Source organism: Halichoerus grypus, chromosome 4, assembly GCF_964656455.1.
Source record: "Halichoerus grypus chromosome 4, mHalGry1.hap1.1, whole genome shotgun sequence".
Taxonomy (NCBI): Eukaryota; Metazoa; Chordata; class Mammalia; order Carnivora; family Phocidae; genus Halichoerus; species Halichoerus grypus.
The window spans coordinates 161,372,475-161,388,687 of NC_135715.1; the positions used below are offsets into that span (position 1 = coordinate 161,372,475).

A 16,213-nucleotide genomic window follows, 5' to 3' on the forward strand; every position below is an offset into this window, starting at 1 on the left:
TGTCAGATTTCTTTTTTCTATACTTAAAAATATGTTAAAGTCTGATTATAAAACTAAGATTGGAAATTACAGAAAATTTGGAAAGTAGAAACTTTAAAGAAGAAAATTAAACATAACCAATGAGACTACTGCCTCAAGATAACTACTGCTAATGTTTTTTTGGTGTGTTCCCTTCTAGTTTTTATTTTCAGTGTATTAAAATGACACTAAAAGTAAAGTGAGATAAGAATACACAGTTGACCACTGAACAGCACAGGTTTGCACTGTGCAGGTGCCCTTGTTTTTGTTTTAAAGATTTTATTTATTTATTTGAGAGAGAGAGAGAGCGCGCACAAGCAAGGGGGACAGGACAGGGAGAGGGAGAAGCAGGCTTCCTGCGGAGCAGGGAGCCCGATGCAGGGCTCGATCGCAGGACCTTGAGATCATGACCTGAGCTGAAGGCAGACGCTTAACCGACTGAGCCACCCAGGCACTCTTGGAGCACTTTTAAATTACTCTATACCCCAATAGTTGGTTGGAACAATATTTTCTAAATTAAAATTTCTATTTTAAAATATATAGACAGTCAGAGGTAAAGCTCTGTTGTAGTTTCATCAGAGATCTGCTTTGGGTATTTTGTTAATTGTAAGAAATGTACTTACAGATGAAGTAATGTGGTTTAGTGACTAGGAGACCTACTTTTAAAGATCCTGCTTTGGCATACTGAAAGGATACAATAAATTCTTGGAAAAGGGAGGGTTAAAATACACTTCACTTGTGCCACTACTATGCTAACTGCTTTATTCACATTATCTCATCTAATCCACAACATTACACTTCTCATTTCACAGATAGAGAGCCTGATTGTGAGACTTACCTGAATCATGTTAAATAAGATAAGAAGGCAGGCAGGATTCTAAAAATCAAGTCAATAAAGCCAATTTGAAAAAAAGAAATGCCAATTTGATCCTGCCATGTTCTCCTTTTTGTTTTTTATTCCCCCACTTGAATCAAGTGCATGATTTTAATCTGCCATTTTGAACTCTATTTATGAAGATACCCATTTAAACAATAGTTATAATCTATTTAATTCTTTTTTCTTTTTTAAAATTTAAAATCAATTAATTAACATATAGTTTATTAGTAGTTTCAGAGGTAGAGTTTAGTGATTCATCAGTTGCATATAGCACCCAGTGTTCATTCCATCAAGTGCCCTCCTTAATGCCCATCACCCAGTTACCCCATCGCCCCAGCCACCTCCCCTCCAGCAACCCTCAGTTTGTTTCCTATAGTTAAAAAAAAATATGGAACGCTTCACGAATTTGCATGTCATCCTTGTGCAGGGACCATGCTAATCTGTGTGTCATTCCAATTTTAGTATATGTGCTGCCTAAGTGAGCACTAATCTATTTAATTCTTGATCAAATTTTTATGCAGTAACAGTGAAACTATTTCCAACTTTTTTCTATTCTCATTTTTCTTTTACTGAAATGATTATGTGCAGGATCAACTTTTTCCATGTACATTTTACAGTGAGATTCATTTCAGTCATTAGGTTTTTATCCTAGTCAAATTCTGTCCATTTTAACTACTGCTATGGTGAGCTTTCTTTCTAGCTATTATATTCCGTGAAACTTTATTTTTCCCTGTGACCCAAAGTATTCATTGAATTAAAGAGATTGGGTCAAAACAGCCCTTTTTGCCTGAGATACAAGAATTCAATACAGGTCGGGTAATGACGAGACAAGTGTTACCTGCTCTAGCCACCTCATGGGAGGGAGGCTCAAATGCGAAAATAGATGTGAAAGTGCTTTGTAAGGTGTAAAAGTTAAGTAAATGTCACTTTACTGATTGTTAAAACAAGTCATATAAAGCCATCCTCCTGGAACTGTTCTAGAAGGCAAACACCTTCCTATTTCTGCTGTAATGTTATTTGCAAAAATGCTCGCAGACCTCAGCTGATTTTCTAAGTATATCCTAGTGAGCTAGTGACTTCACTTCCTATGCTCTTGTCATTTGTTTTCCATTCTGACCTCATTAATTTTTCTTTCTTAGCCCTTGTACTGAAATCCTCGGTGATGTAGAGGCCAGCTTTGGTATTGTAATGGACTCGTACCGTTGGTCATCAGTTTCATCATCTCGGTTGCTGTAATTGTTGCAGGAGATTGAATGATAGTGTTACTGGTTGGCCATTGTCTGAGAAAAATTAAAACAAACCTGTGACCAAATAGGTGGTATCTCAGCAGGGGTGCAGGCACACTGTTCTTATAAGAAATTCTTCTCTTATCACACCTCTGTCTCTTGCTTAATACACTACTTGCTTGTAGAAGAGTTTTGAAGGGAGTAGTGAGGCCACTGTTAATCTAAGCAAAGCTTACAAATTCTAGTATTTACTTTAAGGCCTAAAATTTATAGGTTCAGGGATTTTTTTTTCCCCCTTTCTATATCCTGAAACAGCTTAAGATTTCAAGCATTGTTTTCAACAGACCACATTATTTATAAATACACTGACAATATTAGGTCAAGGCCCATGAGAAGGAAGTGATCCAATTTCATCATATGGATTTTGTCCTGCTCCTAGGGTTAGTATAAGGACTAAGATATTTTTTTCCTTTAAGAATCTGCTGCATTTCTTGTGTATAGTTTTGTTCTTAAAAGGTATCCTGAAAAAGAAGTGAAAATTTGAGGATTGGCAATGTAATTGTTACTGGCAAAATGCCTTTCAGTTCCTTTTTTTAAAAAACAGCTTTATTGAGATATAATTCACAATACAATTCTCCGTTCAAAGTGGACAATTCAGTAGTTTTTAGTGTATTCATAGAGTTGTGCAACCATCACCATGATCAATTTTAGCATGTTTACATCATCCCAGCAGGAAACCCCTTACCCAGTACTTGTCACCCCGCATGTATTCCCAATTCCCCTCTTCCTCTACCCACCCCCATACCCCACCCCGCACCCCCACAACCACTGGTCTACTTTCTGTCTCTAGATGTGCCTATTCTGGACATTTCACATAAATGGAATCATACAATATGTGGTCTTCAGTGACCAGCTTCTTTCACTCAACATACGGATTTCAAGGTTCATCCATGTTGTACCATGTATCACTACTCCATTACTTTTTATGGGTGAATAATATTACACTGCATGGATATACCACATTTATCAGTTAATGGACATTTGAGTTATTTCCTCTTTATGGTTATAATGAGCAATGCTGATATGAATATTTGTGTAGATGTTTTTTCATTTCTCTTGGGTATATACCTAGGATTGGAATTACTGGATCATATGGTAAATCAATGCTTAACTTTTGAAGAACTGTCAAACTGTTTTCCAAAGTAACTGCACCATATTACATTCTTATCAGCAATATCTCAGCGTTCCAATTTTCCACATCCTTTCCGATACTTTTTTTAAAGATTTTATTTATTTATTTGACAGAGAAAGAGAGTGCACACATGCGTGTACAAGCAGGAGGAGTGGGAGAGGGAGAAGCAGGCTCCCCACTGAGCAGGGAGGGATGAGGGGCTCAATCCCAGGACCCCAGGATTATGACCTGAGCCAAAGGCAGATGCCCAACCAAGCGCCCCCCTTTCTAATACTTTTATCTATCTTTTTTATCTTAGCCACCTTAGTGAGTGTGTAGTGGTACCTCATTGTGGTTGTTTTTTTTTTAATTTTATTTATTTATTTGACAGAGAGAGAGACACAGTGAGAGAGGGAACACAAGCAGGGGGAGTGGGAGAGGGAGAAGCAGGCTTCCCACTGAGCAGGGAGCCTGATGTGGGGCTCGATCCCAGGACCCTGGGATCATGACCTGATCCTAAGGCAGACGCTTAACGACTGAGCCCCCCAGGCGCCCCCTCATTGTATTTCCCTAATGGTTAATGAAATTGAACATCATTTCATATTTTTATTGGTCATTTGTATATCTTCTTCAGAGAAATCTCTGTTTAGAGCCTTTTGCCCATTCTCAAATTGGGTTTTCACTTTTAGTTGAGGAAATTCATTTCATATCTTAAATTCCTCTGAAAATTTCTCCTGATGTTTTCTCTGCTACTTAAAAAGTATGCCTAGTTCCATTAATTTATTTATTCAAATAAGTTCTGCATTTACTGAGGACCTAATATGTGTCAGATTTATGCTAAATCCTGTCTAAAGTCCCAGGCCTTACGGAATTCATAATCTCCTGACTTCCTAAAGAGATAATTTGCAATACAATGGTGTAAATGCTATTGTAGACCTCACAATGGGAGATTAAATTGGCCCAACAGTAAAACCCTTTCAGGGATGTGGACAAGAAGGTTTTAACTAATGTTACAGATGAAATATAATGGAGACCAGTTTTTTGCAGAAGGTGGAAAAAAAAGTCAAAGTATACAAATTACCCATCTCATCAGTCAACAGTACTACTGAAACTCTGATCACATCAAGTGTGGGGATGGCTGAGTGAGAGGAGCTGACGTGGAGCAGAACTTGCAGGGCAGAGCTCTGGCCAAGCCTAGTCAGCAAGACAATTGATAAAGTCTCTATTTGAAGCTATCACTCAGAAATTGCAGGTTTAGAAAATACCACTGCTTTTGCAAATAATAATAAAGGCATCTATCTCAAAAGCCACCTTGCGTCTCAGCCAGATCTGCATGGTTCAAGGACAGATAAAACATGTAAAACACAGGGGCGCCTGGGTGGCTCAGTCATTAAGCGCCTGCCTTCAGATCAGGTCAGGATCCCAGGGTCCTGGGATCGAGCCCCGCATCGGGCTCCCTGCTCTGTGGGAAGCCTGCTTCTCCCTCTCCCACTCTCCCTGCTCCTGTTCCCTCTCTCACTGTGTCTCTCTCTGTCAAATAAATAAAATCTTAAAAAAAAAAAAAAACATAAAGGGGCGCCTGGGTGGCTCAGTCATTAAGCGTCTGCCTTCGGCTCAGGTCATGATCCCAGGGTCCTGGGATCAAGCCCCGCATCAGGCTCCCTGCTCGGCGGGAAGCCTGCTTCTCCTTCTCCCACTCCCCCTGCTTGTGTTCCCTCTCTCGCTGTGTCTCTCTCTGTCAAATAAATAAATAAAATCTTAAAAAAAAAACATAAAACACATAAAGAACACATAAAAGAAAATCAGCATTGGACTACACAAGAAGGTAAGTCAAAACAGAAAACACGACTTAGCCATTTGCAGTGAAGGATTTTCACCAGTTCTATAATGAAGAGGAGATGAAAATAAATATCAGAATCTTCTGCATTTAATTTATGGTTTGTTGCACACAGACATACTTGTGTTGACTGCATACAGGAGCTCTTTTATACTATACATTTTAGCCACTTGGTAAGTTGTTTTGCTGTCTTCATGATCCCTTGCTTGAAGACAGCACTCCCATTCCAGCTATATATGTGAATCTGGTGGAACCTGCCAGGGACAATTAAAATTCTAGTGCCCGAATGTTTTATTTAATCGTTTCTATTTCTATTCCATCAAGGGCTTGAGGAGACTTACATAGATGATATAATACAATAAAATAGAAAAAAATAAAAATAAAAAAGATAGGGGTGTCTGGGTGGCTCAGTTGGTTAAGCATCTAACTCTTGATTTCAGCTCAGGTCTTGATCTCAGGGTTGTGAGTTCAAGCCCTGCATTGGGCTTCACGCTGGGCATAGAAACCACCCAAAATAAATAAATAAATAAATAAATAAATAAATAGGGGCACCTGGGTGGCTCAGTTGGATGAACATCTGACTCTTGATTTTGGCTCAAGTCATGATCTCGGGGTCATGGGATAGAGCTTCGAGTCAGGTTCCGTGCTCAAGGGGGAGTCTGCTTGAGATTCTCTCTTTCCCTCTCCCTCCACCCCGCCCCCCACTCACACAAGCTCTCTCTCTCTCAAACAAATAAATAAATCTTTAAAAATACATAAATGGGGCGCCTGGGTGGCTCAGTCGTTAAGCGTCTGCCTTCGGCTCAGGTCATGATCCCAGAGTCCTGGGATCGATCCCCGCATCGGGCTCCCTGCTCCGCGGGGGGCCTGCTTCTCCCTCTCCCCCTCCCGCTGCTTGTGTTCCCTCTCTCGCTGTGTCTCTCTCTGTCAAATAAATAAATAAAATCTTAAAAATAATAATAATAAATAAATAAATAAATAAAATAAAAATACATAAATACAGGGGGCACCTGGGTGGCTTGGTCGGTTAAGCGTCTGCCTTCGGCTCGGGTCATGATCCCAAGGTCCTAGAATCGAGCCCCACATCGGGCTCCCTACTCAGCAAGGAGCCTGCTTCTTTCTCTCCCTCTGCCTGCTGCCACCCCCCCACTTGTGCTCTCTTTCTGTCAAATAAATAAATAAAATCTTTAAAAAATACATAAAAACATAAATAAATAAAAATTAAAAATAAAAAAGATAGTCACAAATCTAACCAGTAATAAACCAGGGTATTAAATAGAATATTAACATATCCAGAAGATTTTAATAAATATTAGGGTATGGTGCTGATTATAAAGTGTCATCTGTAAAATAATTTGTTTTTTGATAATGTTCAGCGAGTTTGCTTAATTATTTTACATTTCCTTACCTTGAGTATTATATTTGCTCTGGACACCAAAGACTACTTGTGTTTTTTTGTTTTTTGTTTTTTGTTTTAATTTTCTTTGTCTGGAACTACTATTTGAAATTTTTTTTCTAATTAAAAAATAATACATTGTAGGAAGTCAAAGTGTATCAAAAAGTATAAAGAAGAAAATAAGATTAAAAATCACCCAGAATCCCCTCCCCTCCCAAATCAAAATCAGAAACAATAAAAATAGAAGAGGAAATTTACACTACTCCAGAGTGTGAACAAAGCATTTTGGGAACTCGGAAGGCAGGTAATGATGATCTGGGAATTGGAGAATGCTTAACCCTGCAATTATGCTGGGTTTTGAAAAAAAGACCAGAAGATGCCTGGAGCAGAGGCAAGGAAAGGCGCTAGAGGTGGAGGGAATACTCGGTAGAAAATGACAGGGCCCCTCCTCCCTTTTCTTTTTAATTAGAAAGAAGGTAAATTTGGGAAGAGGCGTGGTATGTCAGTGAACTGTAAGAGGTTTAAATGTGTCTGGACTCCAGAGAGTAAAAAAGAGAGATAAAACTGGAATGTTTGTGAAGAGCTTTGTTCATAAAGTTAAAAAATCAGGTGTCATACTGTAAGATTGTCCTTAATGATACAGCAATAGGTGAGACAATGGACAACTAGAAACGTGATGTTGGTCATGAAGCTTTTAAGATTTTATTTATTTATTTATTTTTGGATTTTGTTTTTAAGTAATCTCTACATCCTATGTGGGGCTTGAATTTACAACCCTGAGATCAAGAGTCGCATGCTCCACCGACTGAGCCCAGGCACCCCTGGTCATGAAACTTTTAACTAGAAAATTGTTACTTGGCCTAATCACCCCACCATATTGTCCTCTGTTTCCCCATTTTCTATCACTAAAGCTTTGTGGTCAAGATAAAACAGTCCTTATAGGGAGATGTAGGAAGGCAAGACAATGGCAAATATTTCTTACAGATGTTCTACATAAAAACTTGGCAAAGGGAAGGCATATGAGTAATCCTTAGCTGTGAAATCATTCTAGTAATAGTTTGTGTTTGGTACATTTTCCTGAAGGCTCTTATTTTTGGAAATATGGAAAGGTTATTCTGTAATATTTGAAAGAGGAAAAAAAAACCCTACAGGTCGGATAGCTCCACTTTTTTATTCTGTGCTTTAAGAAGAGTAAAAGTGTATAGCCTATTTCTGGATAGTAGCAGATAGACGCTGAGAAAATTGATTAATATAAGAACTATATAATGGAAAACAATCTCCCCAAGAGCAAGGAGTTAGCCAGCAGTAGGCAAAGATGGTTCTTTTTTTTTTTTTTTAAAGATTTTATTTATTTATTTGACAGAGAGATAGAAAGAGAGAACAAGTAGGCAGAGAGGCAGGCAGAGGGAGAGGGAGAAACAGGCTCCCTGCTGAGCAGGGAGCCCGATGCGGGGCTCAATCCCAGGACCCTGGAATCACGACCTGAGCCGAAGGCAGCCGCTTAACCGACTGAGCCACCCAGGCGCCCCTGCAAAGGTGGTTCTAAAGCAAGAGAATATTAAAGATGCCAAAGATACTGTAAACTTCATGTTGGATGAGATAGAGACATGCCCTGAAATGAGCAGCCCATCTTCAGCCTTTTTTTTTGAATTGTTACTTTTATAACTAAAACTTGGATTTCTCTCCATAAAAAGGAGTGGGTGGTCATCTTGCTTCTTGGACATTTAGACAAAGATTTTATCCTAAATTTGTTGTATGATTTGATTTCCTAACACAAAAGAGGTTTGGAAATCGGTCTTTTAATTGAAGGGAAAAGGAATACATTTAAGTGGAAGCGGTTCAAAGTTTAAAGCATGATTAGTTTTGTGTTTGGAAAATAAAAACATCACATTTTAGGTTTAAATATCTAATCAGTTTAAATAGGGAAAATTCTAGATTAAGGAAAGAAAAGTAAGTCTTAATATGAATACTTCTGTGTTCCAGGGTCCTCTAAAAAGGATGAATAAGTATTTATCTTAGATAGGGTGAAGGTTGTGAGGATGTGTATTACAGTAGCTTCAGCTGCTCTTGAAATTATTTGTGTAATTTCTACAAGCAGATAGTCTAGTGCAGTTATTTGGAGGTCATTATGAAAGGCCAGATAAATATTTATCAAAAGCCAGAAAAACTAAAATGCAAGGCCGTAAGACAGCCTTGTTTTCTAACTTCAGTACATTTCAAATGCTGATGCAACAGCCTCAGCATCTAAGTGAGAAAAATGTTGATATGCTTAATAACCGGAAAAAGTATTGAAAAAGTATCAAAAATTCGTAGAATGTACAGTAAAAGAAATATATTCTATTATAATTTTTTTCTAATCCTCAAGATACAAATAAGCCTATGCAGGATCAGATTTTCTTTCCTTGTTTTGTGTCCTCAATTGGCTGGCTTCAGCGACTATTGAACATTTTCTGGGTATGTAGTCGCGTATGGTACAGTCACTGTTCCCTGATATTATAAATCTTTCTGGAGAAATACGATGGTCACACATTATGGGGGCGCCTGGCTGGTTCATGGTAGAGAATGCAAATCTTGATCTCTGGATCATGAGTTTAAGCCCCACATTGGGCATAGAGTTTACTTTTTTTTTTTTTTTTTAAGATTTTTATTTATTTATTTGTCAGAGAGAGAGAGCGAACACGAGCAGGGGGGAGCGGCAGGCAGAGGCAGAAGCAGGCTCCCCAACAAGCAAGGAGCCTGATGTGGGACTCGATTCCAGGATCCTGGGATCATGACCTGAGACGAAGGCAGACACTTAACCGATTGAGCCACCCAGGCATCCCCTAGAGTTTGCTTAAAAATAAAAAAGATTTTAACACATTAAATAATTGTACGTGAAATAGGGTCACTGGGTGGCTCAGTCAGTTGGGCGGTTGCCTCTTGGTTTCAGCTCAGGTTGTGATCTCATGGTTGTGGGATTGAGCCCCGCATGGGGTTCCATGCTCAGATTCCCTCTCCCTCCCACTCTGCCCCTCCTCCTGCACGTGCAAGTTCTCTCTCTCTCTCAAATAAATAAAATCTTTAAAAAAAAGATTTTATTTATTTATTTGACAGAGAGAGACACAGCGAGAGTGGGAACACAAGCAGGGGGAGTGGGAGAGGGAGAAGCAGGCTTCCCCAGGAGCAGGGAGCCCGATGCGGGGCTCGATCCCAGGAACCTGAGATCATGACCTGAGCCGAAGGCAGATGCTTAGACTGAGCCACCTAGGCGCCCTTCAAGTAAATAAAATCTTTTTTTTTTTAAAGATTTTATTTTATTTATTTGACAGAGAGAGACACAGCGAGAGAGGGAACACAAGCAGGGGGAGTGGGAGAAGGAGAAGCAGGCTTCCCGAGGAGCAGGGAGCCCGATGCGGGGCTGGATCCCAGGAACCTGAGATCATGACCTGAGCCGAAGGCAGACGCTTAACCGACTGAGCCACCCAGGCGCCCCTCAAGTAAATAAAATCTTAAAAAAATTAATTGTAGGGGCACCTGGGTGGCTCAGTTGGTTAAGTATCTGCCTTCAGCTGAGGTCATGATCAGGGTCCTGGGACTGAGCTCCGAGAGTGGAGTGTCCAGTGTCAGGTTCCCTGCTTAGCAGCGAGCCTGCTTCTCCCTCTCCCCGCCTCCCACCCCTCTCCCCGCCTCCCACCCCTCTCCCCGCCTCCCACCCCTCTCCCCGCCTCCCACCCCTCTCCCCACCTCCCACCCCTCTCCCCCCTGCTTGTGTCCCCTCTCTCGCTCTGTCAAATAAATAAAATCTTAAAAAAATAATTGTACATGAGGTAATTAGAGACAAATAACGTGCTTTATTTAATTAATTAATTAATTTATTTTTTAATGCTTTTTATTTTTTTTTTTAAGATTTTATTTATTTATTTGACAGAGAGAGACACAGCGAGAGAGGGAACACAAGCAGGGGAAGTGGGAGAGGGAGAAGCAGGCCTCCCGCTGATCAGGGAGCCCAATGCGGGGCTCGATCCCAGGACCCTGAGATCATGACCTGAGCCGAAGGCAGCCGCTTAATGACTGAGCCACCCAGGCGCCCCAGTTATTTATTTATTTGACAGAGAGAGAGCACGCACAAGCAGTGGAAGCAGCAGGCAGAGGGAGAGGGAGAAGCAGGCTCCCCGCTGAGCAGGGAGCCCGATGCGGGGCTCCATCCCAGGACCCTGGGATCATGACCTGAGCCGGAGGCAGACGCTTAACGACTGAGCCACCCAGGAGCCCCTAACTTGCACTTTAAATTTATTTATTTATTTATTTATTTATTTATTTATTTATTTATTTATTTATTTGAGAGAGAGAGTGTGTTCACGCACAAGCACACAGTAGGGAGGGGCAGAGGGAGAGGGAGAATCTTAGCAGACTCTGAGCTGAGCAGGGAGTCCATTCTCACCACCCTGGGATCATGACCTGAGCAGAAACCAAGAGTCAGATGCTTAACCGAATGAGCCGCCCAGGCCCCCCTAACTTGGGCTTTTATCACTTCTTTGACAACATCAGATAACTATGTTATGCTCATCATACTGAAATAGAGAGTTTTTAGAAGTTAATACTGAGGGGCGCCTGGGTGGCTCAGTCAGTTAAGCTTCAGACTCTTGATTTCGGCTCAGGTCATGATCTTGGGTTGAGAGATCAAGCCCCGCCTGGGACTCCACGCTCAGCACAGAGTCTGCTTGTCCCTCTCCCTCTCCGTGCTTGCACATACACTCTCTCTCTCAAAATAAATAAAATCTTTAAAAAAAAGTTAATACTGATATAGCATTTATACAATATTATACACCCAAAAAAGGATTTAATAAATGCTTGTTGATTGATTAGTAACTTTCATAAGTCATAGTATTTCTGAATAAGTGGTAACGGGTGATTCAAATCTTTGTGGAGATTACAAAGGGTAAATTATATACTTTGATCACATATTAGCATATAAGTGGAAAAACTCACTTGCTTCTACATTCTGGCTATGAACAGTGGGAATCACACACATTAAGAAGAAAGATGGGGGTGCCTGGTTGGCTCAGTCGTTAAGGTCTGCCTTCAGCTCAGGTCGTGATCCCAGGGTCCTGGGATTGAGCCCCACCATCGGGCTCCCTGCTCGGGGGGAAGCCTGCTTCTCCCTCTCCCACTCCCCCTGCTTGTGTTCCCTCTCTCGCTGTGTCTCTCTCTGTCAAATAAATAAATAAATAAATAATCTTTAAAAAAATATTTAAAAAAGAAGAAAAATGAAACAAAAGGGAAGAAAAATGTAAAAAACAGTGATCTTTTTCCTATAACATTGAATAACTCAGGACTCAAAATTATACAAATAGCTCCACCTATTTCATGAGCAAGTTTAAACAAAGAATCACTACATTTCCACTAATATAAAATAACATACTGTAGAAAGGCTTTTTCTTAAAATTGCTTTCAACTTGTGTCCTTTAGGATAGAAATGAAACCTGTCATTAAATGTAGTTTTCCTAAAATAGGAAATTTGTGATACAAATAATAGAGTATGGGCGCCTGGGTGGCTCAGTTGGTTAAGCGACTGCCTTCGGCTCAGGTCATGATCCTGGAGTCCCAGGATCGAGTCCCGCATCGGGCTCCCTGCTCAGCAGGGAGTCTGCTTCTCCTTCTGACCTTCCCCCCTTTCCTGCTCTCTCTCTCATTCTCTCTCTCAAATAAATAAATAAAATCTTTAAAAAAAAATAGGGTTTTTAAAATTAATTAATTAATTAATTAATTTTAAAGATTCTATTTATTTGACAGAGACACAGCGAGAGAGGGAACACAAGCAGCGGGAGTGGGAGAGGGAGAAGCAGGCTTCCCACGGAGCAGGGAGCCCGATGCGGGGCTCGATCCCAGGACCCTGGGATCATGACCTGAGCCGAAGGCAGACGCCCAACGACTGAGCCACCCAGGCGCCCCCAAATTAATAGGGTTTTAAAGCTGAAAAGAAACAGGGATAGCTAGTCCAAACTTATCTTACAGATGAGGAACTGAGGCCTAGAGAAATGAAATGATTTGTTCGAAGTCACAGAACCATAGAAGTAGAATCAATAGCAGATCTAAAACCAAAGTGTTAGGGGCACCTGGCTGGCTCAGTCTGTAGAGCATGTGACTCTTGATCTTGGGGTTCTGAGTTTGAGCCCCATGTTGGGTGTAGAGATTACTTAAAACAAAACAAAACAACCAAAGCTTTAGGAACACTACATCTAATTGTTTCGTTTAACAATTTAGATGATTTACTGACATAAGAAGATACTCTGTGGATGTTGAATATTGCCATTCTGCATGGGTTAAAAAAAAAAAGGTATTCCTTGAATTGATCCAATGACTTGATAACTTGATATGGTTTTCTTACTATATAGAATTAACCAAATCCGAAAAATGTAGAGCTACTGAAAAACTCCATATTCAAATTCTTCCATTACCCACTTTGATTCTTTTAACCACTGTAGTTTCAATACTTCTCTCTTTTTTTTTTTCAAACAAAAGATCTCATATTTATTACTGAGCCAACCTACTGGTGCAGAAGCATAGTAACAGAGAAGAATCATTTTCCCAATCCAACCTGTCTATTATTCAGGTAGTAGTGATGTTTGCAGAGTGATATGTTACGAGCAAGTGACTTTCATGCAACATAAATATGTGTGCCAACTCAATGTGATTCCTTAGAGACCCAGCTTAGTTCTTCTCCAATGTGTCCTCTTAGAGTTGTACCTGATTTTATTACCGGTTTTCATCTGAATCCACTGGGGAATAGGATGATTCTGCTTTTGTTTCTTGGCCAAGAATTGCTTGATCCCAAAAGTCTTGTGAGAAGACATGGTAAGGAACAGTCAACCACACACACACCACAGTGGTGGAGAAAAGGAGAGAACTCAAATAATTTTCTTCCAGGGGTGCCTGGCTGGCTGAGTAAGAGGTACATGCAAATCTTGATCTCAGGGTCATGAGTTTGAGCCCAACGTTGGGTATAGAGATTACTTAAATAAATAAAACTTAAAAAAAAAATAATTTTCTTCCAATGGTCAGTCTTGTAATTTCCTTTGTGTCTGTGTACCATTGTTACCCGTGGCTAAGTTCAGGTGCTCCAGACCCTTATGTTGATCCCCTTGAATCTTTGTATTATTTAATGGTATGTCTGGTGGTTTGATTTGTTTCTGTAATTAAAAAAAAATACTTAGCTATTCTCCTTCATAATTCTTATTTGTGAATCATGTCCTGGTTTTGTAAAAATGCACTGACATTATAGTAGTCTTACACTGCTATTGCCTGTTATTTAGGTACTTTATCTGTTGAAAGTAACACATATTATATTATTCTATATAGGTTAGATTATGCTCAATAAATATCCTGTAACTTCTGTAGCTTAATATAAAACTTTATTTATGCTCAGTAACTATCCTGTAACTTCTGTAACTTAAAAAAATTTTTTTTAAAGATTTTATTTTATTTTTCAAAAATTTTTATTTAAGTAATCTCTATACCCAATGTGGGGCTTGAACTCACAATCCAGAGATCAAGAGTCACATGCTCTACTGATTGAGCCAGCCAGGCGCCCCTTGTCTACCTTTTCTTTTTTCTTTTTGAGATTTATTTATTTATTTGAGAGAGAGAAAGAGTGCAGGGTGAAGAGAGGCGGGGGGGGGGGGGGGGGGGGGACATGGGGCTTGGTCTCACAACCCTAAGATCATGACCTAAACTGAAATCAGGGGTCGGATGCTCAACTGACTGAGCCACCCAAGCAGCTCCCTGTCTGCCTTTTTTAATACTTTCTTAGGATACAGTCCTAGAATTTCATTGATATTCTTAGAATAATATTTGTGAAGAATTTGAGCTAATTTATCCTATAAAAACATAAATCTTTTTTTTAAGATTTAAAAAATTTATTTATTTGAGAAAGAGAGAGAGAGCATGCGGGTGCACGCAGAGGGAGGGGCAGAGGGAGAGACTCTCAAGCAGACTCCCTGCTGAATGCAGAGCCCAACCTCAGGTCATGATCCTGGGGCCCTGGGATCGAGCCCTGTGTCAGTTCCCTGCTCAGTGCGGAGTCTGCTTCCCCTCTCCCTCTGCTGCTCCCCCAGGTTGTGCTCTCTCCCTCTCTCTCTCTCAAGTAAAATAAATAAAATGTTAAAAAAAAAAAAAAGAGGGGGCACTTGGGTGGCTCAGTCGTTAAGCGTCTGCCTTTGGCTCAGGTCAGGATCCTAGGATCCTGGGATCGAGCCCCGCATCGGGCTCCCTGCTCTGCGGGAATCCTGCTTCTCCCTCTCCCACTCCCCCCTGCTTGTGTTCCCTCTCTCGCTGTGTCTCTCTCTGTCAAATAAATAAATAAAATATTAAAAAAACAAAAAAGAGTTGGGTGCTTAACCAACTGAGCCACCTGGGCGCCCCCAAAAGTGTAAATCTTAAAGTCAATTATTTTCAGATTGTAATCATGTAAACTATAAATAAATATAAATTCAGATTCTAATCCTATAAAATACACATTTATATAAATATAAATGTATTCAAAATATGAACAAATTTCAGGGGCTGACCTGAAGTTATCTATGAAAAAAATTTCCTTAGCAAGTCAACTGAAAACATGAATAAGATTCCAAGAAACATTTTTCTTTTATTTTTTTAACTTTTAAAATTTTTTTTAGAGAGGGGAGGAAAGGCAGAGGGAGAGGGAGAGAGAGAATCTTAAGCAGGCTCCATGCTAAGCATGGAGCCTGACACGGGGCTAGATCTCACAATCCTGAAATTATGACCTGAGCCAAAATCAAGAGTTGGGCCACACAGGTGCCCATCATTTTTATTTTAAGTGGGCCAATATTTCATGCTCTTTTGTAGACTCATTATTAAGATTGGGACGCCTGGGTAGCTCAGTCAGTTGAGCGTCTGCCTTCGGCTCAGGTCATGATTCTGGGGTCCTGGGATCGGGCCCCGCATCAGGCTCCTTGCTCAGCAGGGAGCCTGCTTCTCCCTCTGCCTGCTGCTCCCCCTGCTTGTGCTTTCTCTCTCTCTTAATCTCTCTCTTTCTCTGAGAAATACATAAATAAAATCTTAAAAAAAAGACTCATATAAATTTAACTCATTATTACTTTGACACGCTGGTTTCTTTAAATAAAATATTTATATATCCCATGAGTCAGATCTCGATGACTCATTGATTCAGGTGCTCTTTCCCTCGACTTAATCTAAGTTAGTGAATGTTTGCCATGTCACTTCCTGCTTTCTTAAACTTAGGTCTGAAGAATTAATACTGTCTATGTAATAACATGACTTAAATAGTGATCCTAATTTGAAAAGGCCTATTTTAGTGTAGAATGAAACATGAAAGTATCCTTAAAATATATAGCCAGAGGCAAGATGATGGTGTTCATGAAGATCAGTTGTTATCCTTTTTTTTTTTAAATTTTATTTATTTGACAGAGAGAGACAGTAAGAGAGGGAACACAAGCAGGCGGAGTGGGAGAGGGAGAAGCAGGCTTCCCATTGAGCAGGGAGCCGGATGCGGGGCTCGATCCCAGGACCCTGGGATCATGACCTGAGCCAAAGGCAGCACTTAACAACTGAGCCACCCAGGCACCTGATCAGTTGTTATCCTAACTACCCTATTCCTAGGTCAAATGGAAGATTTATAGATTGCAGGAATTCCAAGATCTCAGCACCATCCCCATTCACCCTGTCATAA

General features: G+C 40.3%; 1 protein-coding gene and 1 non-coding gene across 2 annotated transcripts; both read right to left on the reverse strand.

Moving 5' to 3' along the window:
- Positions 1 to 1,277: 1,277 nt before the first annotated feature.
- LOC118539781 (U6 spliceosomal RNA) lies at positions 1,278 to 1,381 on the reverse strand. The gene has a single exon (XR_004919332.1). It is a non-coding gene; the product is annotated as a U6 spliceosomal RNA (small nuclear RNA).
- Positions 1,382 to 13,202: 11,821 nt separating this feature from the next.
- On the reverse strand, positions 13,203 to 13,358 carry LOC118521906 (putative ribosomal protein eL39-like 5). Its single transcript, XM_036070722.1, has one exon. The coding sequence runs from the start codon at positions 13,356 to 13,358 to the stop codon at positions 13,203 to 13,205; it is 156 nt and encodes a 51-aa protein (XP_035926615.1).
- Between the last annotated feature and the right edge of the window lie 2,855 nt (positions 13,359 to 16,213).

What these genes read in the sequence shown, in the direction of transcription:
- LOC118521906 (XM_036070722.1), bottom strand. Translation starts at nt 13,358, where the DNA reads ATGTCTTCTCACAAGACTTTTGGGATCAAGCAATTCTTGGCCAAGAAA.